Source organism: Equus przewalskii, chromosome 19 (assembly GCF_037783145.1).
Source record: "Equus przewalskii isolate Varuska chromosome 19, EquPr2, whole genome shotgun sequence".
In the NCBI taxonomy this organism is placed as follows: Eukaryota; Metazoa; Chordata; class Mammalia; order Perissodactyla; family Equidae; genus Equus; species Equus przewalskii.
The window spans coordinates 22,684,454-22,708,855 of record NC_091849.1 but is presented as its reverse complement, the minus strand read 5'-3'; the positions used below and the strand labels follow the sequence as shown (position 1 = coordinate 22,708,855).

The 24,402-nt window shown below is 38.9% G+C and overlaps 2 protein-coding genes across 4 annotated transcripts in view; one reads left to right on the top strand and one right to left on the bottom strand.

Moving 5' to 3' along the window:
* GPLD1 (glycosylphosphatidylinositol specific phospholipase D1) overlaps positions 1-3,459 on the top strand; it is a 50,512-nt gene extending 47,053 nt beyond the window's left edge. For all 3 annotated transcript variants that reach the window (XM_008513509.2, XM_008513510.2, XM_070584164.1), the window contains one exon: positions 1,022-3,459. In XM_008513509.2, coding sequence (XP_008511731.1) covers positions 1,022-1,108 — 87 coding nt within the window. In that variant the 3' untranslated portion in view covers positions 1,109-3,459. The remainder of the gene's footprint in view (positions 1-1,021) is intronic.
* On the bottom strand, positions 3,364-24,362 carry MRS2 (magnesium transporter MRS2). The gene is made up of 11 exons (XM_070584166.1): positions 23,889-24,362; positions 22,051-22,124; positions 18,923-18,959; positions 17,543-17,655; positions 16,114-16,287; positions 14,301-14,431; positions 13,172-13,288; positions 11,703-11,855; positions 11,326-11,443; positions 6,306-6,419; positions 3,364-5,749 (listed from the first exon to the last, which is right to left on the bottom strand). Exons 1-11 carry the CDS (start codon positions 24,067-24,069, stop codon positions 5,639-5,641), a joined length of 1,323 nt encoding a protein of 440 aa, XP_070440267.1. The 5' UTR covers positions 24,070-24,362; the 3' UTR covers positions 3,364-5,638.
* Between the last annotated feature and the right edge of the window lie 40 nt (positions 24,363-24,402).

The window sequence follows — 24,402 nt, the reverse complement described above, 5'->3', positions numbered from 1 at the left end:
CCAAGGGCCCTCAGACAGCAACTGCAGCTGAGTCTAAGCTGGTGGAGTCAGGAAGGATCGCAGAGGCCCTGGGGCCAGAGCTGCATCTGGGAAGATGAGTCCACTGATTACGCAGAGAGAGGGCAGGAAGCAAGGGAAGACATGATTTTAGGAATGAATATGGTTTAACCAGGAAATGGAGAGGAGACTTGGGTCACAGCCAAACTAGAGGCAAACTTAGTAAATTAATAACTCCATAAATAAGAGGGAGGCAGGACTAGACTTTTCCTTTTAATTGACACTGGGGTATAAAAAATACAAGCAAAGGGCTGAGCGCAGTAGCTGACACATGGTAAAGGGTTGGTAAATGCTAGCCATTATTTCTGGATTCCATCTGTAGTTTTCGCAATTAAGTCACTGAGGAACTATTTTCACAGGTCTGGTTGTTTCCTGGTCACACCCTGCTCTGACCAAAACACCATCAGCCAGTTTGGTCACCCACATCTCGTTTACCAGCCTTGGTTCAGAATAACTTTTGGCAGTTTCCGAAAACCAAATCCAACCTCAAAGTATGTAGCTTTGCCCCCAATGAAAATGTTTAAAAACCTGTAGCAGGCTTTGAAGGCAATTCTGAAAGATGGTTCCTAAAGTTTCAAGCAGCAGAGGCGGCAGGAGGTGGCGGAAACACACGCACAAAGGCAGCCCCTTGTGGAAGTCCTCCTTATCCCAGATATGCTGTCTGCACTGTACCACAACTAGAATTTGGGAACAAACATGCACCGATGTACTTTTCCTTTATCCTTTATGTACTAGAGAAGGGACTGGAGTGACCATCCTCAGCTGCGGTATTCTGAACCTATAGATCTGAGAAAGTGGTATTTAAACAAAGGGAAAGAGGCATTTAACTTCAAGCCCCGGGGTCTGGCCAATGTCTTATTCATGTTTCTATCTCCAGAGCAAAACACGCTGCCTGGACTGCAGCAGGGACTTAAGAGATGCTATTAATGAATAACAAATTCTGTCTGTTTTGTGTCCTCTACAGAACCAAGTTGTCATTGCTGCTGGAAGGAGTTCTTTGGGAGCCAGACTCTCGGGGGCGCTTCATATCTATAGCCTTGGTTTAGATTAAAGATTTCACTTGGCTTTCCTAACCTGCCCTGCCCTCTCTCATGCCTAGTCATCTCCAGGGTGAGCCTTCTGGTAGAGAAAGTGACACATCCAGTGGAGCCTTGCTCCATCCTACTAGATAGAGGGTGGTTCCCGAGAGTGGAGACACACATGCTAACAGCCAGACTATCTGGAAATACAGTAAATTATGACCACATCAGAAGTATGTGAAATAGCCCATTATTCAGGTCCCCTTCCCAAGTTCGCTTCCTTTGCATCTAAACCTTTCTTCTTGCCTAACTTACCGCCTGTGCTCAGCCCTGCTGTACAACCACTTCCTCTCCCACGGGAACACCTATGTCTTTCTGATGCCTGGAGAGGCTTCACTGTGCTTACCTCTTAGGAAAACCTCTGTACACAATTCTCCTAAAAATGTCCTTTTAAAATTGGTGATCCATTCCAATCAAAGTGAATAGAAAGCATGTTACACAGGAGAAAAAAATTGGAGAACAGTACAGTGAGGAGAAAAGTATGGGAGGGATACCCTCACAACTGCAAAATCCCTTGTTGTGAATGATATGGCCCTGGCTTAATGAGGATTATTGCATTTCCAATGTTTCATATGGTGAAGGGCAAAGAGAAGAACTAAAACCCTATCACCTTTCTTTCTGTGCCCTCCAACGCTTTTGTAGAAGTGGCTGTTGTAACAGCTGACAAACCTAGTGACTCTCCACTAGTTCTAAGTCATCCACGAGGAGCCTGCATTGCATTAGGGTGGCGCATGTTGTGCCAACAGAACTAGCGCAGAAAGGAGAGATCTGGCCTAAGACAAAGGGACTGGGTAAGGGAGGGACCGCGAGGAGTGACGCAGGCCGCGGCTTCTCTCGTTCCTGGGCTGGTTCTGGGAGGTGGATGTCACCTGCCAGCCCTGCAGTGCGGCGTATAGGGGAAAGGAATGGACTGCAGTGTTTCAGCTTCACTAAGAATCTGCAGGCATTATTATCTGGAAACAGTACGTAGTTGATTCTGTATCAATCGGGGAAAAACCTCTTTCTTCTGACACTAGTGAAATGATACTAAAAGCAGGAGAAAATAACAGACAATGAGAACCCTTCTCAGCTTCTCCAGAGGCAGAGTAGAGACTGGTCAAAGGAGACAGGAATCCAGCTGAAGAGTAAGGTTAAATAAGAAATCAAGAGAAAGCTACTAGAGTTAGAACTGTGAGCATAAGGTGAGTATACATAGGAGAACAACCAGGCACAGGCCTAGTGAGCACCCCCTGACCACTCCCAGGACGGCCTCATCTTTCTTACAGAGGTATGCTAGCTGCACAGTTCCCTATGGCACAGCAAAGAGTACACAGAAACACCATTTGGTCTTGTTTGGGTAATTATTGACAGCTCAAGCTATTTGAAGAATTATTTTTAACTAACAGGATGTTTATTTTTAGGGGACCAGAAATTACTTAGCTGTACTCACTTATGAGTTGGGAAGTCAGAGTATAGAACAAACTGACACTGCATTTCAGTAAAGGCGTGTTTCTCTCAGGACGGATCTCTTCATGAGGATGCATACTTTCGTACTGCCATTACTATGGAAACTGTCTGTTATTGTGCTTCACTAAACGACAGGGCCTATGTTTAAACTGATGATTATTTACCTGAGGATTTATATTTTTCTAAATGCTTGAACATACAAGACAGCAAGCACCAGGTGGAGAAGGTTAAAATCTCTACATGCAGGACATTTAACCATACTAACCTCATATTCAAAAATGATGGAAACTGTACTCCTACTGTTCAAAGTCAACCTATACGGCAAATATGTAAAACTCTGGCATCCAAAAGACCCCTAATAGATGATAGTGTAATGTCTCATTCCCATAGCTGGATTAAATTTTCGCTCCCCTAAGTATTAACTGTGGTTGTAAGCACTGATTCTGAAATGCTTAATAACAAAAATGGAAATATCGTGTAGGGTTGCAATCTCAGTAACACAAATCTGAAGTTAATACAGTCTAACTCAAAATCATCTTTACTTCAAGATATCAGAACACATTTACATACTTACAAGTTTTGTCTTTCAATTATCTGTATATGTAAAAACTTTCTTCAAAACTTTAAGATGAGAATTGTTTTATGCCTTTGTATCACAGACCCAAGAGACTAATTATGATTTGCAGTGAGTCTGGAAATAATCTCAGGTCTCTATTCCCTATTCCACGCACCACCATTGGACCACCTCCATAGGTAAAACGAAAGGAAAGAAAGCAAATCCTAAATGTAAAGTGAGTTTAATATTGCAATTTCAAAAAACAAACATTGTGTACAACTCAAAGTAATTCACCAAAATAAACAGCTTTTTACTATGAAATTGTTTTAGTGGTCATCAGTCTATATTTATCAAGAATAAAGCAAGTGTTAATAGCATCCTAAAATGACACTCTTCTGCCACATTTTCTTAGAGGTGTTCCAAAGACCAAGCCCGTTAAGAGTGCCACTCCCTGTACTCACTTGTACGTGTTAAACGGGATATGCTTGCCTACTCACATAACCGAGAGTTTGTATTCTACCACTTCACTTTCAAACAGTTTATGTGCTCAGGCTATTTAAAACCGCTGATGTTCCTATTTTTTTGGCATAGTCTGTTTCATCATTTAAGAGAACCTTAATGTAGGATGCACCCTGCTATCACCAAAGCAGAGCAGGTGGACATTTTGAGACCATACTTGATCTAACCACCTTTAAGAGTTTTATAAATGATCAATAACTTCCCTTTATCAGACTTATGAGGTAGCTGCATTTACTTTCCCTTTTCTGGATGAGACATGACTCGTCAAAAAAATTATTTTATTCAAGCCCATAAACTATGTCAGTACCACTACAAGGAAAAATGACCAAAAGTCTATCCTAGGCCTGATCTCAGTCAAATAAAATTTTGCCCTCTGGGCTTCCAATTCTTCCTATGTCACAATTAAGTAATATTTATTACCTGTTTTACAGTGATAACATATGACCAAAAATAGCAGAGTGCTTTGAGGTGTGTGTGCCAAAGAAGAGTGCCCTGTGAAATTAAGTATTATCAAAGGTACTTGATCTTGAAAATCATCACACAGATTATGATGCTAGAGTGCTGTGTGTTCACATTCTGACAGCCACAGATGAAGTGTGCTCCTGACCCAGAGGTGCCAAGTGGGCCATTTGGTACCCAAGACAAGCCTGGCCTGTTTCTGCCATTCTACTCTCCAGCTTCCCTCTAATGGCTGCTCACAACCACACACGGGAGCGGGGAAAACTTCACTTGTAACTGCATTTGTTTCCTTTCAAATCAGCTGCTGGAATAGCATTTTTATTCCTAGCACCAAACCACTTGGGAAACAGACCCCAAACTTCCCCATACGACATCTTAGGGTATGCACGTTCTTTAATTATTACATTGGTAGTGCAAGAGCTGCTCTGGAAACTCTGGAATTGTTCACGTATGCTACTTTTGGAGGCAAGTATAACTGTAATGTTCTACTGCATAACTGTATTTAACCTCCAGAAAATATAAAAAAAAGTGGTTAAGATGTCAAGTAGGATAGCAGCTTAGAGACTTACAAATATTAGCCATTTGTCTTAAACCCCAATCTGATTGTGAACACAAAAAGGATCACAATTTTGAAGTTTACCTAACTCTCTTGTTTTAGGAAGTCCAGTGGTGAACTTTTGAGGTGCTGGACTACACACATTTTCCTTTTTGCGGGGTGGCTGGGGTGACACATCCATCTCTCTAAAAATCAGAGAATGACCAAAGCAGCTATAGAACAGGAGTAGAATGGAAACATTTCCTTTCAGCACTACTTCCAAAGCCTTTAATCATAGCCAAGCGAAGAAAAACAGTTTCAGGGGCTGAGAAAGTGAAATCTTGATTACTTGGAATCCATATAAAGCTGATGTTAAATTATCATTTCCTTCTTTTCATTCACCTTATATAAAAAGGGGGCAAATACAAGAAAATAAGGTTATATCAAGGAGTGATTTAAAGCACAAACTTCCAGAGTTCGTTTTAAAGTTAATATATATTTTGCTAGCTTTTCAGTCACCCGAAAGTGAGGGAATTCAAAAGAACATGATTCCCTGTACTGACTAAAAACTACGCCTACCTGATCATGTAACTGTGGATTTGTCAAGTTTCCAGGCTTCATTCGGCATGAAATCGCACTTTTCTTGATACATATAAATTAAATAAAATCTATACAACAATCCATTCTTTTGTTAAGTTAATCACTCTATGCCTCACATTATGTCTATAAAAATAGCTTTTTCAGTTTGTAGGAAATAGAGTTTTGGCTTTTTACAAAGCAAGCACCTTGCTTCTTTACTCAGAATTCTGAAAATGCAATTAAGTTCCAGTATTGTGACTGCCATAGTATTTTTTACCACCAGACATTATAATTTACATATCAGTGATTTTTTTCAAGACTCTGACTCTACAAAAGAAAGTAATAAAAGAGTATCACAAGTTTACTGTGACTACCATAAAAAACAATTCAGTTTCCATGGGGTTGTTCCTAACGGTTTGCGAGGAGGTTCCTGCTTGATGCAAGTCCATCGGGCCTGAAGCTGTGTTTCACTTCCATCCTCCTATCTGCCTGAAGGGTCTTTTTAGGTAAAGAGGCCACCTAAGTAAAGCAGGAAAATTCATTTTAGTTTGTGTCTTTCTTAAAAGAAAAGCCACTAATAAAATGATATATTATGTAACTATCAATGAGGGAAGGCCTGCCAGCCATGTGTCAGTGTCTGAAGTACTTATTCCAGTGTGCAGACTATGAGTGGAAAGAGAAGAAAAGGGAGGCAAACTTCCTATCTTAATGAGAACACTACATTTTCTACATTTCAATTTTGGTTATGACAAAGCCTGCGCCAGAATTACTAATATCTCTCTAAATGTATAATGCTCGCCACAGTGTTCCACACAAAATAAATTATTTCTAAGCTCTTTATTGTGCCAGGCACTGTGCTAAGTGCCTGATGCACATTATCTTATTTAATTCTCCCATTAACACTATGAAGCAGGTGGTAATGACTTAACTGACAGATGGGGAAAACTGAGGGAGGCTGTGAAAAATTAAATGACAGGGTCACAAAGCCTGTGACAACTTGTGCCCAGGTTGTCTGACATCAGAACCGAAGACTGTGACCACCCTACTACACTGCTGTGAACCAGACCCCTCATACCATGGGGGGCAAAGGAGCCTCAAGTTGTCGTCCAAGGAATGACAGCAAACGCCTCCAGATCAGGCCACTTCCCATGAACATGATTCCTGTAATCAGCCAAAATACTCTATGGTCCTAAAGAAGAACACAGTTAATTTCAATCACGAAAGGCTAGGTTCCTTACAGATGAAATTTCCTCAATTATTATTGCCCCAAAGTCTAAAAGAAGCCTTTGTACAGCTCCTTCCTACAGAAAGGAGCTAAGAACAAATGCCTTGATAGCACTCAGAGACTAAGAATCAGAAAATAAGTCAAAACGGAAACATGATTTAAAAGGGTTTAAATATTTTTAATCATCTGTAAGCCAAACTGTGTGTGTCTTTCCAATCTTTCTGTTTACGTGCCAAATTAATAGTTATAATCACATAGGACACACAACTTAAATTTTTTGCTTATAGCCACAGTTCCAAACTGTGAGCTAAGGTGCCCTATGCATCACAGCCCCCCAGAATATTTTAAATTTTCAAGGGAAACACAGTGACATCTGTGGAATACCATGAGAAGTACTGTTCTTAGGTTGTCTTGACCTAACTACTTCATACAGTTAACTGTTAGGTAACATAACATGAAAAAAACTGTAACATAATAAAAGAAACTTTTGGTTTAGGGATGCTGTGAAAAAATTACTAAGACACTAAAAGCATCATGAACCAACGAAGTTTAGGAACCTCTGATTTACAGTAAACATTTTTCTTCACTGTCATTTTCAAAACTGTAATATTTTTGCAGTGTCTTTAGCTCATGCCTTTATGTACAGAATTGATATTTCCTCTCCCACAGGGAAGGAATACCATCGACAGCTATGCCACTAGTTGGTTATCAACCATGGCTTGGTTAGCACCAGTGATCAAGAGCTCATTTTCCCTCGAGGCAGCCTGTTAGACAAGGATCAGCTATCGCTGATAGAAATGCATGTCATATCAAGCAGAAATCTGCCTCCTTTTAACATGAAGTTTGATGTTAGACATAACATATTAGGAAGACAAGTGCTAACAAGAATTAACTGTTTTTGGATGGTAAACACATTTTCAGTTATCCAAAAAGAAGGCCCTAATTTATTAAGTAAAAATTCTGTTTAAATAAGATTTAGCATACACAGGTTATTGTTTTTCTTTGCTGCAGACTGGTTCTGTAATCCCCTATAAATCAAAGACTTGAAAGGTAAGTCAGTCAGAGGCAAACAAGCTCAAAATTCCATGTCATTAAAATACACACACAGCACATTGTGAGACCTCTAGGAGAGTAAGGGAAGGGACAAGTCGGTCTGAGAGTTGGAGACAATGCTCCCTCGGCTTCGGGCGTGCCCTGCAGTATTGAGTTTTTAAGTACCTAGTTTTCAAACTCTTGGTTTTTATCTTCTCTACCATTTAGTCTATCCACATCACTTAGAAATAAGAGGCCTAGAAACATCTTGATGTGTCAGAGGCTGAAAAAGCACTAAAAACTGATGAGGACATGTCAAAAGCACTCAAGAGCCAGCATGAACAGGATAACTTGAGCATCAAAATAAATAATGATAGGGACCGGCCCCGTGGCCTAGTGGTTAAGTTCGGTGTGCTCCGCTTCGGCAGCCGAGGTTCGGTTCCTGGGCATGGACCTATACCACTCATCAGTGGCCATACTGTGGCAGTGACTCACATACAAAATACAGGAAGACTGGCAACAAATGTTAGGTTAGGGAGAATCTTCCTCAGGAAAAAATAAATAAAATAATAAAAATAAACAAATAATGACAGTAAGAGATTATAGCTCATTGCCAAAAATAAGACCCCATGAGTCCATACTGATATAAATGAATAAATAATTGCAAGAGAACAGAATGCTCTACTTTACAACTAATAAATGTAGAAGGAGTGATGAAATTAGAAAAATCACCATTTGGTAACCATCAGAGTAATATATGATTCAGGCATGAATCAATTTTTGATTAATTAGTGGATGCTAAACTAGAGGGTGAAAATGAATGAATAACAGTATTTTCACATACTGTCAACGTATCTCCCTATAACACACTTAATTCCAAAGAGAAAAGAGTAACTTTAAAGGAAAGAAAGTTCCTTTTGTTGATTACTATCAACAGTAATGGGACAAATCGACATCATGTGTCTCCTGATGGGATTCAATGTAAAGAACACACTAACAAATGCATAACCAGAATCTAATAAAGAAAGAGCATCAAGGGTCAAATAACTGACCTGTGTTCTTTGTGAATGTCAAGGCCATGAAAGACAAGGATGAGAGGAGTGCTCTAGATTAGAGGAGACTCAGGAGAAAGATGCCCATAGGCAACATGTGATCCAGCTTTTCTCTGAGATGAAGAGCACTACTGAGACAAGTGGTGACATCTGAGTAGAGTCTATAGACTGGAAAATAGTATTGTTTCGATGTTCATGTCCTGATTTTGACAACTGTACTGGGGTTATACAAGATTAGAAGATACATAAAGAAATATTTAGTGGTAAAGGGGCATCACATTTGTTGCTTACTCTCAAATGATTCAGAAAAAAAGTATATATATATAGATAGAATGATAGCGCAAATGCGATAAAATGTCAGGTGTTTGAAGAATATGGGTGAAGGCTATATGGGAATTCTTTGATTATTCATCTTAAAATAAAAAGTAAAAATATAAAAGTTTTTCCTATCCTAGATTCACCATTGTAACTATTAACGCTAACTATACAGGAGCAGAGACCTTTGAATCCTCAATTTAACGAACATGTTTCAACTATTCTTCAGGAAACCTAAAGATGCATAATTTGTAACTGATGAGGCACTGATCTGAATCGTGTTCTCTGGGAGCCAATTACCCAGCTACTGAGCAATCTCTTTTCACAGCCTTCCACTCATATCTCATTACAACTGGGTTGCTCCACAGCTAGGACTGAAATGCTAGAAGTATCAGAAAGGAATTTCTAAAAATCCTTTTTTTTGAAAACAGACATTAAGTGAGAGAAAACAGTTTAGTATAAAATGGAGTTAGCTTGTAAAGTGAGTATATGTACATAAACATGATTCTTAACAAAAGTGATTTGGGAGAAAGCAACTCGTACAAAAAGTTCTGCAGTCATAAATTGGGGAATTTGCAAAGGTCTTTCAAGTTATCTTTTGAGAATGTCAAGGGTCAGTCTATGCTGCAGAAGACATTTTGGTAACTTCTAAACTTTCTTATAGACTAGATTTGGGCTCGAAAGCCTCCAACAGATTCTTATCACACATAGAATAAATCCTTACCAGGCTCTACAAAATCAACATGATCTCACAATTGTCTGTCCTTTGACCTCATTCCCTCCCCCTCTCCACCTGACTCACCCTCTTCTGACCACTCTGGCCTTTGCGCTGTTCTTTACACATGCTCAGCTCATTCCTGCCTCAGTCTTTACACATGTGGTTCCCTCTGCTTAGAACACTTTCCCCTCAGCTCTTCCCACTTGCTCTTTTCATTCAGGTTCCTGCTCAAGTGTCACCTCCTCAGAAAGACTTTCCTTGACTACTCTCTCTCTAAAATGTTCCTTGTCTCACCATTTCCTGACGTTCTCTATCCCTTTACCTGGCTTTATTTTTCTTTACGGCTCTGATCACCTAACGTCCTATTTATCTGTTTACTTTCTCCTCTACTATAATGTAACCTCCATAAGGGCAAGGACTCACTATCATAACTCCAGGGCTGAGAGAATTTAGTATAAAATAGACACAAAAATTTATTTGTGAGATGAATGAACAAATGTATTGCATTTATTTTTCTTTAACATCTTATTATAAGGAAGATTAAAAATGACTAACATTGACTTTGCCTCAGGGAGCTCATGATTTTGTGCAGACTTTGAACAACTGCAAATTTAAGGAAGATGGCAAATGGGAAGTGTGGGATTGTTTGGGCACATATAACGAGGAGAGTAACTTTACTTGGCTGGGTTTGGGGTGCAATCAGTGAAGAGTCTCTTTGGAAGTGACACAGAAGTTGAGAACAGAGAGATATGTAGAAGTAAACTAGGCAAAAAAATGGTGGGAGCTGAGGAGAGAGGTGTGGAGCTGGTGTGAATGACAATACTGATGAAACAACTGAGAAACCGACAATGAAGGCAAGGTAGCTGAGACAAGATGGAGACGCAGGTGCAGTAGACCAGGAAAAGCCCCACAGATCAAGGAGTTGAGAATTTTATCTTAAGGGCCATCAAAAGCCACTCAAAAGTTTTATGTAGAAGAATGACTACCAGATTTGCTTCTTTTAAAGACCACTTTTAAAAAGTGCATAGTGGTCCTGAAAGATGACGTGGGTAGGACTAGGGCAACAGCCTAGATACAGAGAATAGACCTGTTAGATGAATTAGGACACAGAATCCAGTGCAAGAATGTGCCGAATGCATATTCACACTCATTTCCAGAAATCTTACAGTAAGACACTTTCTAAAACACAAGGCTATGATGAAATGAAGCTCTGGGGGTTCAGTGTTATATCAATATGGAAAGGCAGTAGAACAAAGTGGAAGGTGCTAATCTTTGGGTTCAAATCCTAACTCTGTTATTTTCTAGCTCTGTGCCCTTGGGGCAAGTTACTTAGGATATCTGAGCCTCAGCTTTCTCATCTAAAAAGTAGGGATAATACATCCATCTTCAGAGCTGTGATGACTGGCCCAAATGAAGCCTGCCAACTGCCAGGAATACTGCCTGACATACAAGAATTAAAAAAAATAAAATCCTTCATTAACACAGCCTCACTGTATAACACTGTTTCTTCAAGCCTTTCCCACGTGTAGTTACATGTTTTGAGAAACATAAGGTAACCCCGGCTATCTTTATAGCTATGTTATAACAGGGTCTAACAATACTGGCTGAATTTTAAATGAGGTAGAGTACATCTTTTATTTCACTGGGGGAATATACGTGTTAAGACTTTCTCTTTAAAATCCCTCAGAAAAACTGACCTTCAAAACATTAAAAAAATAACCCCTAGATTATTGACATGACACAGTATTCTCACCTCTTCGAGGGAAGATTCCAAATTCATTCCAAAAGCAACTCCCATTAATCCAAACAGCGAAAGAGAGAAGGTTCCCATGGTCAACTGCAGGTTCAACCTCATCATCACATTACGGTGGCTGGAGAGGAGAACACTTATTTAGACCAGAAAGGCCCACTGACTATCTACAGAAGATGCACTAAATCATCTATTAAAGGCCACGTGGATTAAGGCCACACTTAAAAAAAAAAAGAAGACACACTTTCATGTAGTAGTTATAGATTATAATGATGGTATAATTCCTTCTAAAATGACAGTTCCTTAAAAGCTTTATTACTTTATAATTATTATTTTATAAAGAAAGCACTTACTGATTGCTTTATATAATGCTTTCTTACCTGTCCAGATTGATGAATATAATGCTTTGTGAATCATCAATCAGTAACCTGAGTTCGTGAGCTGCATTGGAAAGATCCTCAGCTAATCGGTGGTAGTTTTCCAACAGCAACTCCATCTCTTCTGCGTGGTCAATTCCAGTACTGCTCTTTTCACTTCAATTTAAAAAGTTAACATAATTAACATGTCCCCAATATGTGCATCATACATGTAACAACAAAAAACTTCCTGAATTAGTATATCATATTTGGCTACCAATGGGAAAAAACTAGCCTTTGCCTTTTCTATTATTATGATTGAGGCCATTTGAGTGACTTTGTCAACTGATCCCAAACACTACACAGGTTAAGTTGAGGGCACAGGTTCTATTCCTATACAGCCTAGTTAGCTTCACTATATTCCATGGCCCCAATCCAAGGGACTCTAATGCACCAGTTACACGAAAGTCCAAATGTGTGAATGCTGATGAATTAGTGCAAATCCAATACGAGTGACTATGAGATAAAACAAAACCAGACCTAAAAATGAGCGTAAAAAGCATTTCCTTTCTAAGGTAAATATGTAATGTCATTTTCATATACAAAAAAAATGTGTTTGAATGTTAATACATAGCTATTTTGTTCCCTTTTCCATATACCCACCCCTTTCCCCCCCACCAGGAGAAGTGGGAATGAAGTATTCCATAAAAAATAGTTCTATCATAAAGCATATTAGAGATGGCCTGGCGTAATAAGCAAACAAGAGTTACGAGTGTGTTAACTTTTCTGTTACTGTACTTATCTGCTACAATGCCAAATGTTATATAGCTTTTTTACACTAATGTTTGATTAGAATACAGATAACAAATTTCCCAAAATGCTTAAAAATCTGTACAGACTGTGGAAACTAGACACATTACAAAGGTGTATTAATTTCTAATGCAGGTCTACAAAGAACAAAAATGAAATATTTTGGGTATTTAAAAAGTAAACATTTAACTTGAGTGTGGTTCAAGAAGAGTACATGATTTCTAAATTCATAAGATAAAAGGTTTCTAAATAAAAGGTTTCTAAGATGAGCATTTTTATGTTAGAACAAACTTACAGAGTCTGTGCCAATGTCTTACTCATCCCCCTTCTCCCACCCCTTCCCTCCCCATGTGAACTTCTCACCACTTCCACTCTAAGTTAGTTGGGTAGAGGTGTTAGCCATGTCAGGGGTCAGTCCCCCAAAGATAAAGGTAGTGGTGTGTTTATCTTTATATGACCACAGCCCAGCACAGTGCTGTGTACACAGCAGGATTTCAATATATCCTTGTTAAATTGAATTAGATGAAACATAGCAGGGGGAAAAGTGAAACAACTGGGACCAAAGTGCCAATATTCTGTATCTCAGAAAAATGTTATGTTCTCTATGAAAACACATCCTGAAGAAGACAAGGCAGAAGACTGATCCTAAGAGAATACATAACAAAGCATGACTACACACTTACAAGACTTGTGGGTCACTCCACTTGGTTAGACAGAGCTCTTCTAGCAACTCTTCTTCATCCAAGATCTCCAAAATCGACTCTTTAAAAATTTTAATATCTGTTTCTAATTCTGATAGACTGTAAGAGTAGTTGTATAGAAATGATCAATAACATAAACTTAAACAACATTTCACTTGAAGAAGAGTGCCTTTTTCTTATCAAGTAGAACCACTTATACATTCACGGAAAACACCAATTTGTACAAAAAATTTTTTGGTATTTATCATGCAGATTAAGAATCAATTCCCAAATCAAAACTACATTAACCAGTAAAAATAATCAATGATATAAATTTCTGCATATATTGTTTATCTCAGAAACATACAATCATTGCAAATTTAAGGTTTTTGGTTGGGTAATTTATTTTTACTCTTAATAAATATGGCAGTGATAATATAAGGACTATTTACTTTTAGTTGATAAAAACATTCCAACATTTCTGGACAAAGAACTAATGATTCAGAAATTTTAACCACTAACTCTTGAAGAGATTTTAGGGGGTACAAACCCTGAGAGAATGTTTATTCAATTTATGATAAAATTAATTAAAATATTACTCAAATTCTGGAATGCATTATAATAAACAACAACAAAAAGGAATATGGGGGGACAGAGAATTAGATTTGCCATTTATCAGCTGTGTGAATTTAGACAAGTTACTTAAACCTCAGCTTTCTCCTCTTCAAAATGAGGACAGTATCAACTGCTGAAAAGACGAGAGGAGATCACACATGGAAAAGAGCCTGATATGGCATTTTAGGCAAAATAGTTTTTCAGTAAACATTTGTCTGAGTGCCCCTTTTAGCTTAATTTCCCACCTAGGCTACTTTGCTAGTTTAAAAAAAGTGACAAAACACAGAATTTTAACAGGAAATAAAACTAAACATGGCAATGAAGGCACTGAGAGTAAGTCATTAAGTGAAAAATGTCATTACCACTAGCAAGACTAGTTGGTATTTTTTACAACAGGTAATAATCACACTAATCTTGTGTCTGGATTCATGTTCAACACTTCACTGTTAAGACTACTGAAAGAAAAGTTTAAGATATTTGCGTATAAGTCCCAACTTGGTAAATCCCCCATATTTACCTTTTGCCATTTTGTAGTAAGATGTGCAGTTTGCTTCTGTCTACAGAAGAATGTTTGGGATCCACTAAAGCTTCCAAGGTCTCAAGGATCAGTGGCTGCAAAATGCTAAGTTTCCCCTGAAGGGTGTTGATCTAGATAACAACATGACCTTTCATAAGAATTAAAACAATCTTTTTAGAACACTCAGGGTCAGTGAATCCTCTGATTAAATACAGAAATCTATAATGGCTAGGAAAGCTGGGAACATTTCAGAACATGGTCACTGCTGGAATGCCTATTCTAGATGATTCACACACTACATCTCCTGGGTTAAAAGATAATCACGGATAATGTTGTTACTAGGCTCACACTAGGCTGATAAGGAATTCACTCTCATAAGAGGCTTCTCCTACAGGCACTTATGAAAGGAATGGGGGATTGATTAATTAAAATAAAACCTGCCATTCTGTGGTTAAAACACAAACTTTACATGTGGTAAACAATACTTATGTACTTTGTAAACAAAGTATAGTTTAAAATTCCTATGAATAAAGCTCTTTTGAAAACCAAAACATAACTTGGACTTTAAAAAATAAAACAAATCAGTGTAAAGTCAAAAGCATACTTCTTCTTCAGGTTAACACAGAGAATTGATATTCAGCAGGTTAAGCACTGATATAGCTATACTAGTTGTTGAAATATTGAAATCCTTCCATACCAGTTGGTAAACAGCATAACAGTAACTGAATTAAGCTATAAAATTCATTAATCACATAAATTCCAGCATATACTGTTTAGCTCAGCATGAGCTCCTAAGAGCTTACTCAGCCTATGGAGCCTGTCACTGACCAACGTCTGCACCTTCTTTTCTTTCCCTCTCCTGCTTTTTCCCTGCTTCGTAACTGGGCTCCAACTAGTCACCATCTCATTGGTTGGTACCAGCTGATGCTGTTGCCCAATTAACTAGAGCTGGGATATAGCCATCTCCTACTCCCTTAGTACAGCAAGGCAGACAAGAGAAGGGCACCAGGTTCACCCAATGCCCACCCACCTCATGGCCCCTTTACCCTCCTCTCTTTCTCCCACTCTGGGTAGCATGCCCCTAGCACCAACTCTTACATGCAGCCAGTTCCTGAACAATACTATCCTGACTAGTAGGAGGAAGAAAAGATAATGAAAGATTTGTGAGGGCCAGGAAAGCAGTGACCATCCTTATTCAGGGCCTGACAGGATCTCCAGACACCCAATGACTATCAATTTAAAGAGAAGTCATTAGAAGAACTGCACATGGTTCCTATGTCAAACTAGGCCTCAAACAGAGGCATCATGCAGCTGCCTCAAACAAAGGATTGCACAAACAAATCAGAGAATGATTTGGAAAGTATTAGGATGATATGATGAATGATTTGTGCTATAAAATTTATCAGATGTAAGCAGTTTTACAATATACACAATTTAATTTAGAGAATAAAATGGAATACATTTAAAACTCTTTTGATATGTTCATTTATAGCATATTTAGGATTTTAAGTATTTTGAATTATCACCCCTGAATACAATTATTAAAATTGTACAAAAGACAGCCAACTTGAAATGTGCTTCTTTGAATGTCATAACATGACTCTCAAAGAGATATTAATACTGTTTGTAGAGAGACAGTAGATCTGATTGGGTCACAAAGTTTAAGAATTAAGTAATTTCCCTATACAGGACCCTTAGAGATGTTTTGTTTGGGTCAGGGAAAGTGCCATTGAAACAATACTGACTTGCCTTCCTACTCAATAGCAATTTAACACCAGAACAAATTCAAGAAGCTAAATAAAAACAGGCTTACCCGATACTGCAGGAGTGCTTCTATAGCTCTAAACTCAAACGGTAAAGGGTATGTGACAAGTTGACCCTCTCCAGCCAACTGCGAAGGAAGTTCCCGGAATAGCCATTGCTCTAAATTTAAATTACGATAATCTAATATCAGAAGACACTCTGGAGTAATCACAGCTTTCAAATACTGTAAAAAAATATATATACACATGTTTGTACACATATACATACACGTATACATGCATTTATGTATATGCAAGTTGTAGACCTGTAGGAAAAAAACATTCATAAAATAGGATTTAATATTCTATTAATTTTGGATTAAGCCTAAGTCAATTCATTGTTTATTTGGTTTTTCAAAAAAACCCAAAACATATTTTCTTTTTTTAAAAGAAAGGAAGCCTAAAATATATGTAAGTCTTAATATCTCTAATTTACTCTCAACAGAAATGGAATTAAACAAATTATGTATTTATTAAGAGTTCTAGCATAATCGTGAGAAAAATATGGAATAAAGGAAACAAGATAGTCTTCTTAAAAGTATGTATCGGGTAGACTTTTAGAAAAGATTTAGTTTAATCATAATTAGTTTGAATAAAATGGGAAAGTTTCCTTTTTCAAATATCACCAAAACATATTGAGCTAATTTGGAATTATAAAGATAAACTTTAGCCCACCAAAATAACTTATGCCCATATTAATTCCGAATCACTAACGAAAGTCATATTATATTCGGTGTGCTCTGAGTAGGCAGGGGAAGACACAATATAGTTTAGAAAGCTTTACATAAAAATAAAAATTTAGGGGCCAGCCCTGTAGCCAAGTGGTTAAGTTCACGTGCTCCGCTTCGGTGGCCCAGGGTTTCGCTGGTTCAGATCCTGGGGGCGGACATGGCACTGCTCATCAGGCCATGTTGAGGCGGCGTCCCACATGCCACAACTAGAAGGACCCGCAACTAAATATACAACTAGGTACTTGGGGGATTTGGGGAGAAAAAGCAAAAAAAAAAAAATTAAAAAAAATTTGAAGATTATAAACTTTAAAGAACATTCCTGGGCTATTCAGAAAACCAGAATATGTTCTTGGTAGCTAAAGTTATACTATAACTATACATAACTGCATACAACTGAAAATGTCTACTATAAATCAAAATTCTTTCTCTTATCGTTTCAGAAATGAGAGACTAAATTCCAGCAGTGAGAATGGAGACTGCAGTCAGAAGTTTTCCAACATAAAATAGAGCAGTGCTATGCCTGCTGAACATATGTATATAATCCATGTAAAATGAGTTCTATTCATAAAAATGTTGTTATAAAATATCTTATGTTTCACACAGCTTTTTTAATTATAAAATTACTTTTAACCTAGATATTGATCAAGATAACTAGGAAGTAACTTTTAGAAGACTGCAGTAGAAATGTAGATAAAATAAAATCCTTTACCTCCATTCGCATGATAATCCTATTGTTTCTGGTTGTGATGCTCATTAAATGCTGGAACCTCAAATCTCTAGCTTGAAGACCTAATTCTTGATATAAGTCAGTTTTCTTCCTTTCTATAAAAGAAATATTTTCAAAAAAGAGTGGGCTCAACCAAGAAATTGAAGAGTTTAAATTTTTATATCCCACCAACATCAAGATAATTTTCTACTACTACCAGAAACAAAAGCTAAAATGAGTCTTTAACACCCATTTTTACCTCAAAAACATACTCAGGCTAAATCTGGTCAAACTCTTTTTTTTTTTTTCCCTCTTATCCATACTTCATAAGATTTCTCTATATGCAGAAGCCTCTTGGGACCAATATAAAAACCACAGCTATACATCATTAGAACTTAGGGTATCAATTTCTAGCTCTACAGACAGGTCATCTTTTTAAAATATGAATTGTATAGAACTACATTTTCTATTTTTTCTCACTACTTTATCATCTTCAGTATTTTAAATCTCTGAACAGATAAGTTCAATTTTCTTTGTTCTTGGGCTCATACAAAATGAGAAAATTAAGTCAGTTCTCATACTAGATTCTCCCACTTGAAAACTAAATTTATCACCTAAGAGAAAGCATAGCAAAAGAGGAAGCTCAAGAAATGATACTGGTTATAGCAATATCTGAACTTGTAGCATCAAACCACACCTGTGACAGAGCTCTGACAGAACAATATTTTGAAGGAGATAGTGAGCAAAAAGCACTCAAAATACTCCACTGGGATTTCAGCACTAGCAGGAACAGCAAGGACAAGGGGGTTGGAAGTGCACAGGAGATCTGAAACCTGCACCTGAGGTCAGACAGTAAAGGAATGCTTGGTTTCACTTTAAAAAGTAACTGTCCATAAGAGCAATCATCAGCAGAACTCCATCAGACTGCCATCCAGCGCCCCATCCCTGCTGTCTTCTGTCACCCACTGCCACTGCAATGTCAGTGGTAATACGTGATTCTGCCTTAAACATGGTACAGGAGGAGATGAATATAAGGATCGTGCTGTGAAAGGGAGAGTAAAGAAGAGAAACAAAAGGGAAAACAGTGTCTTTCTCCTCCAGCTATACACCAGCCTCTGTTCTCCAAAATATTCCTTTAACATCCTGTTAGAGTGAAAGTTGCTCCTGACAGAAAAAATCAATTCTGGGAGAATGTGCACAGTCCAGGTATTGCCAGTTCCAATTAGGATTGAAGGAAAAATGCTGAAGAAAGATCTCCTTCAACACATCCATATAAGCAAAGAATATTCTACTCAAAACACTACAACTTCCTGATATCCATCAGACCACTCATTCACTAATTAAAAAGGAAAAGTGATTTAGAAGAAAATTAAAGATACTCACCAAAAGAAGAAACATTTCCCTCTTTGTCAAATTTTGTCTGGAGAGATAATAACAACAAAATATTATTTTCTCCCAAATGAGTATCCTATTTATGGCATTATACATAGGGTTTTATGATAACATCTCCCAAATACTGAAATGCAGATATAAACCACAACTGTTTTTTTTTCAGTGAAATTCAGTTATGAATTAAGGGTTATAAAAACCCCTTTTTCCTTTGCTAGGACAAATCAGACACCGGATTAACTTTCTATCTTGGTTCCCCTGGAAATGTGATAAAGGAGTATCAGTGCTGCTACTTAGGCAATATTGCTTATGGCAGACTGCACTGGATTGGGAAGAGTGAACCAATTACAGACAGCTGGTGGGAAGCCAGGGTCTGCCTGTCCGAATGTGGTGGCTCTTGTAATTGGCCATGTTCCTTGTGGGAGCCCTGGATGTGCCTGTGAGATGGTTACAAGAGACACTGGCACTAGAAGGTGCAGGGATTCTAAGCGATAGTGGCTCTTACACCCACCTCTGAGACTATTGTCTCTTTGTGCCTGAGCTGTCACACAGAGTCCCAGAGAAGCCCCTGGATGGCTCCAAGGACTTCTTTTGAAGAGGAAACACCTGATGCTGCCCTTTTGCATTTCCTATCCTTTATCCTTCTGAAAAGACTGGGACCAAGTGTGGCTTAACTTGTGAATCTAAGTATCTACTGGAAGCTATGAAGTCTCTCTGGTCGGTGCGGCACAATCAATTAAGATTTACAGAAAAGCCCTCTTCTGATAGTTTGAAGAAAGGACATGATGCAGAAAATGTACTTATTTCCTGTAAAGCAGAGGGAACATTTTTCTATAATATTTGTCCACAGTCAAGTTTGGAAAGGTCAAATAATATTTAATGCACCAGGGGCCGGCCTGGCGGGGCAGCGGTTAAGTGTGCATGTTCCGCTTCAGCAGCCTGAGGTTCGCCGGTTCAGATCCCGGGTGCGGACATGGCACGGCTTGGCAAAAGCCATGCTGTAGTAGCCGTCCCACGTATAAAGTAGAGGAAGATGGGCATGGATGTTAGCTCAGGGCCAGTCTTCCTCAGCAAAAAGAGGAGGCTTGGCAGTAGTAAGCTCAGGGCTAATCTTCCTCAAAAAAAAAAAAAAATTAATGAATCATTATGTGCCAGGCTGTACTAATTAGTATTAAAGATGCATTTTCAGAAAGACACACTCTAAGATACAGTTGCAGGTACAAGTCCTGGGTTACTACTATGGAAACACGTGCATGCTGTGTTAACAATAACACAATAAAACCCCATAATACATATTTTAGCTTCCTTCTCATGAGCAAAGATCAGTATTTAATGAATACCATTAAATATCTGTTAAAGAAAAATTTACATCAAAGGAAGCTTTGTTTTTGGTGTAATACAGACTAGCTTTCCTCCTTAAATTTATTTCATAAATACATATATCTGCTGCAGAAAATCTGAAAATCATGCTAATCTTTTACTGAATGTCCTTTCAGACTTTTTCCTATTAAATATATTCAGGTTACACACACTTCTTTGCAGTCTCTCCTCCACTTTCAACTTAACAATATATGCTGAATATTTCCGTATCTCAAAATTTATCTGTATCATTTTTTAATGGGATTTTTTTCTCATTTAAAAAATAAGATCATAAAAACTATGATTTTAAAAAAATGTTTACTTTGTAATGGAACACATTACATATAAAGTGAGCTGACTAGCTCATTTTATAAACTCTCATTATTTCAAACAGTATCAATCGATTTTCTTAAGTGTTCTTGGTAGACAATGATTTAACCCGCAAAGAACCTTCTTTCAATATTTAACACCTGATTTTGTATTCTCGTTTAACTCAACTGGCCAACTCTTCCAGAACAATGAATAACTGTGATAACTTTCACATGCAGTTCTGGGGATTATCTTGTTCAGTGCAGTTTATTAAAAAAAAGTTCTTGTATTAATAAGCCTAAATAATAATGATAATGGCTTATACGGAATGCTATTTTAAAGGTTTTAGATATATGAGTTAATCTAAACCTGACAACAATTCTACAAGGTAGGTACTACTATCTCCAGTTTACAAATGAGAAAACTAAGGCACAAAGATGTTATTATCACTTGTGCAGGTCCACCCAGTTAATAGTAAGAGGCAGAGCTGAGATCTGAATACAGGAACTCTGGCCGACAGCAAGCACACTTATTTTTTGAAACTTTTTCTTTGAAAAAACTAAAAGCCTAAAAAATGTTGCAAGAATGTTATACCTAATTCCTAGGTAACTTTCACCTAGTCACCCTTTGTTAACTTTTTGCCCCAACGGCCTTATTTCTCTCTCTCTAAATGTCTGTGTGATATACATTATTCTCGTTAATTCATTATTAATTCTTGTTATTTTATTCATTCATTTTTTTCTCCTAAACCATTTCAGAGTAAGTTGGAGAGATCATGACCCTTCAAAGCATACACTCGAACACTACACCATGCAGCCTTCAAACTGCTTATGCATATGTGTGTGTATATATATATATATATTTTTTTTTTAGGAAGATTAGCCTTGAGCTAACATCTGCCACCAATCCTTCTCTTTTTGCTGAGGAAGACTGGCCCTGAGCTAAGATCTGTGCCCATCTCCCTCTACTTTATATGTGGGACGTGTACCACAGCATGGCTTGACAACAGGTGCCATGTCCACACCTGCGCCACCGAAGCGGAATGTGAACACTTACCTGCTGCGCCACCGGGCTGGCTCCATGTTTCTGCATATATTACATTGCATGGCACAGGTTCAAGCCCCTCTATGGCTAGTAGCCTTCAAGGACTTCTAATTAGATTCATGGGGAAATGTTGAGTATTCAAGTAGGAAGATCTGAAACTGTGACTTGGACGACTTGTTTTAGTATTAAAAGAAGAGCTCCACAGTCATTAGCAAAGTTTCAAGAGTGCTACTAACCAAATCGAGTTGACACTCAAGTCACTGGCTAAGCAAAAGACAAAGACAACACGACTTATAAGTAACATGACTCATCATAAAACAAAAACTATTATCTTGGCAGACCAGTCTAACCCAGTTAATAAGCACGAGAAGTATGTTCTGTACATTATCAAATGTACCAGACATACTCACCACAGTAAATACAGGGGATACACTGGCTAAGGTGGCTTGAGAGACATCAGAAGTTCTAAACCGGTGCACCTCACCTGAAGAATGAATGAGAGAATTCCCTGTGATCATACAATTGGTTTACACATATAGCTAAGATACAGCTCTCATAGTATATGGCAGTCTTCAGACTATTTCACTATTTTTGGAAACTTTTTCCTACAGGAAAAAGAAACAAGACTTTTATTTGTTAATTTTAATATTTGTAGGTGATTATGTTAGGTTTGGCAGGGGATGATTTTTAAAAGCAATGGCTTAAGTGAGACATCAGAATAATTTTCGGATTCTAACCCCCCTTTTCCCTTTCTAATTATTACTGTTATCTCAGACTTGGATGAACAAATGTACAACAGTATCCTGAGATTAAAATTTTCCATAATTTAAAAAGGCTCTTTTACAAATTATCTTGGTAGATATATTTCAGAAGCTATAAATCCAAGGAATGTCTGACTTTCAGCATTCCAATATCAGGATTATCTGACTGACCTATGAATTATAAAACCTACAGATTTTACTTCTGTGTATTAACTTCTTTTTCACAGATCACTTTATGGTGAATACTTATGAAATAACCCAGTGAACTGGAATGAAGACAAATCTTTATTTGAAAATATATCTACTTCAAACATGTGATTAGACTGAGTTCAAGTGAGTTGTGAAGTATAATCAAGAGAATTTAATGACTGACAAAGGACACTTTAAAATACTAAACATAAGAGAGATGGGCAGAAGTTGTACAAAAATTACCAACTATTTTATGCTTCCAAAGTAATCACAGTGACTCCACAGAAGGTGTAGATATTCTCATTTCTGATCTTATTCTTTCTCATTACATACATTTAATGACCATGTAATGTGTTAGCATCTGAGGTTTGTTGTTTCCCTTTTACAAAATACTAACTATGTTACAAGGGTCAGCCAAATGAACGTAAAAGTCAGAGGTATAAACCAGCATTTGCTATCCAGGCAGAAGTTAGATAAAGCGTTACCAGGATGGAGATTCTGATCTCAACGTTTGTCCTGAAACATCAGATGGGCTGAAAATGGGTTCCCAAGCATTATTAAAGGAGGGAATATGGGATGTAACCCAATTCAGAAACTCTCCAATGAGTGCAGGGAAGGAGGTGGTGACCAGCAGTTACTTTGGGAGGCTTCTGAGAGCACAACTGGGAACATTTATTTCAGGACAGGGCAGTATTTTTCAGAAGACATCCGTTTTAATGACTTTTTTTCTGAGCAATATTAGCACTCACATTCTCATATCTGTGAAAATGTTAACAGATCATCATGCTTTATCATTTGGTAAAACATAAATAACAACTCAGATTCCCTCCCTCCCGCCCCTGCTGACGCCTCTGGCTGTTCGGTTACACAGTCCTTGGAAAACAAAGTCAGATCTTTGCCAAGAGCAACTCTTACCACGAAGTCTCAACGTCTTGGGCCTCCCTTCTAGGTGCGTTCCCACCCCTTACCTGAGCACCCGGACAAATGCATAACGTGTCCATAAGGAACAGACAGAAGTCAGGGAAGAGAGAGGAAGACTCATAAGAATATTTCAGGCAGATGAACCCAGTCGTGACCTCAGAACTACCGTGAAGAACAAGGGTGAAACTCTTGTTAAAAACCCTTCTCACGAGAGCACTGAGGCGGGGAGACGTGCAGCACGGGCCGGGCCGGTCGCACGCTGGCAGGCACGGGGCACAGTCTCGCCCGACTGGCGCTCGAGTCAGAGACCTGAGGTCACCGCCACCCCGGCGTCCCAGGGCTGCGGGAAGGGGAGCGGCGGGGGGGAGCGGCTGTACCTGCCACGCGGGGCCGGCGGGGCGTGCACAGCAGCGCGGCCCGGCTCCCTCCGAGGAGTCCGGCTGCGCGGCCCACAGGCCGAGCCGCGGGGGTCAGGCCCAAGGCCAGAGCACATAGAGTGCGCCGGGGCAGCCCCACCGCGCGGGGCAGGAGCCGGGGCAGGCTCCGCAGGCATTCCATGGCGCTGGAGCGACGAGGAGGCAGCAGCAATACCCCAAGCCTTCATGCCGGCCACTGGCGGCGCAACCAGCGCTCCGCGACCCCGCGCGAGCGAGCGCCCAAGGCACTGCGGCTGCGTACCGGGCATGCGCGGGGCGCGCCGCGCGAGCGTGTTACTTTCCGCGCATGCTCCGAAGGCGCCTTGGGGGCGTGCTCCTTGTGTCCGCCGCCAATCGGAGTTTGCGTCCTGTACCTGCGACGGTACCTGTAAGGTGTGGAGGGACTGACTGAGGGGTGGGTGGGACGCGCTTCCCACCGTAAGGCGAGCTGTCGCACTTGGATTTGATCCTTGGG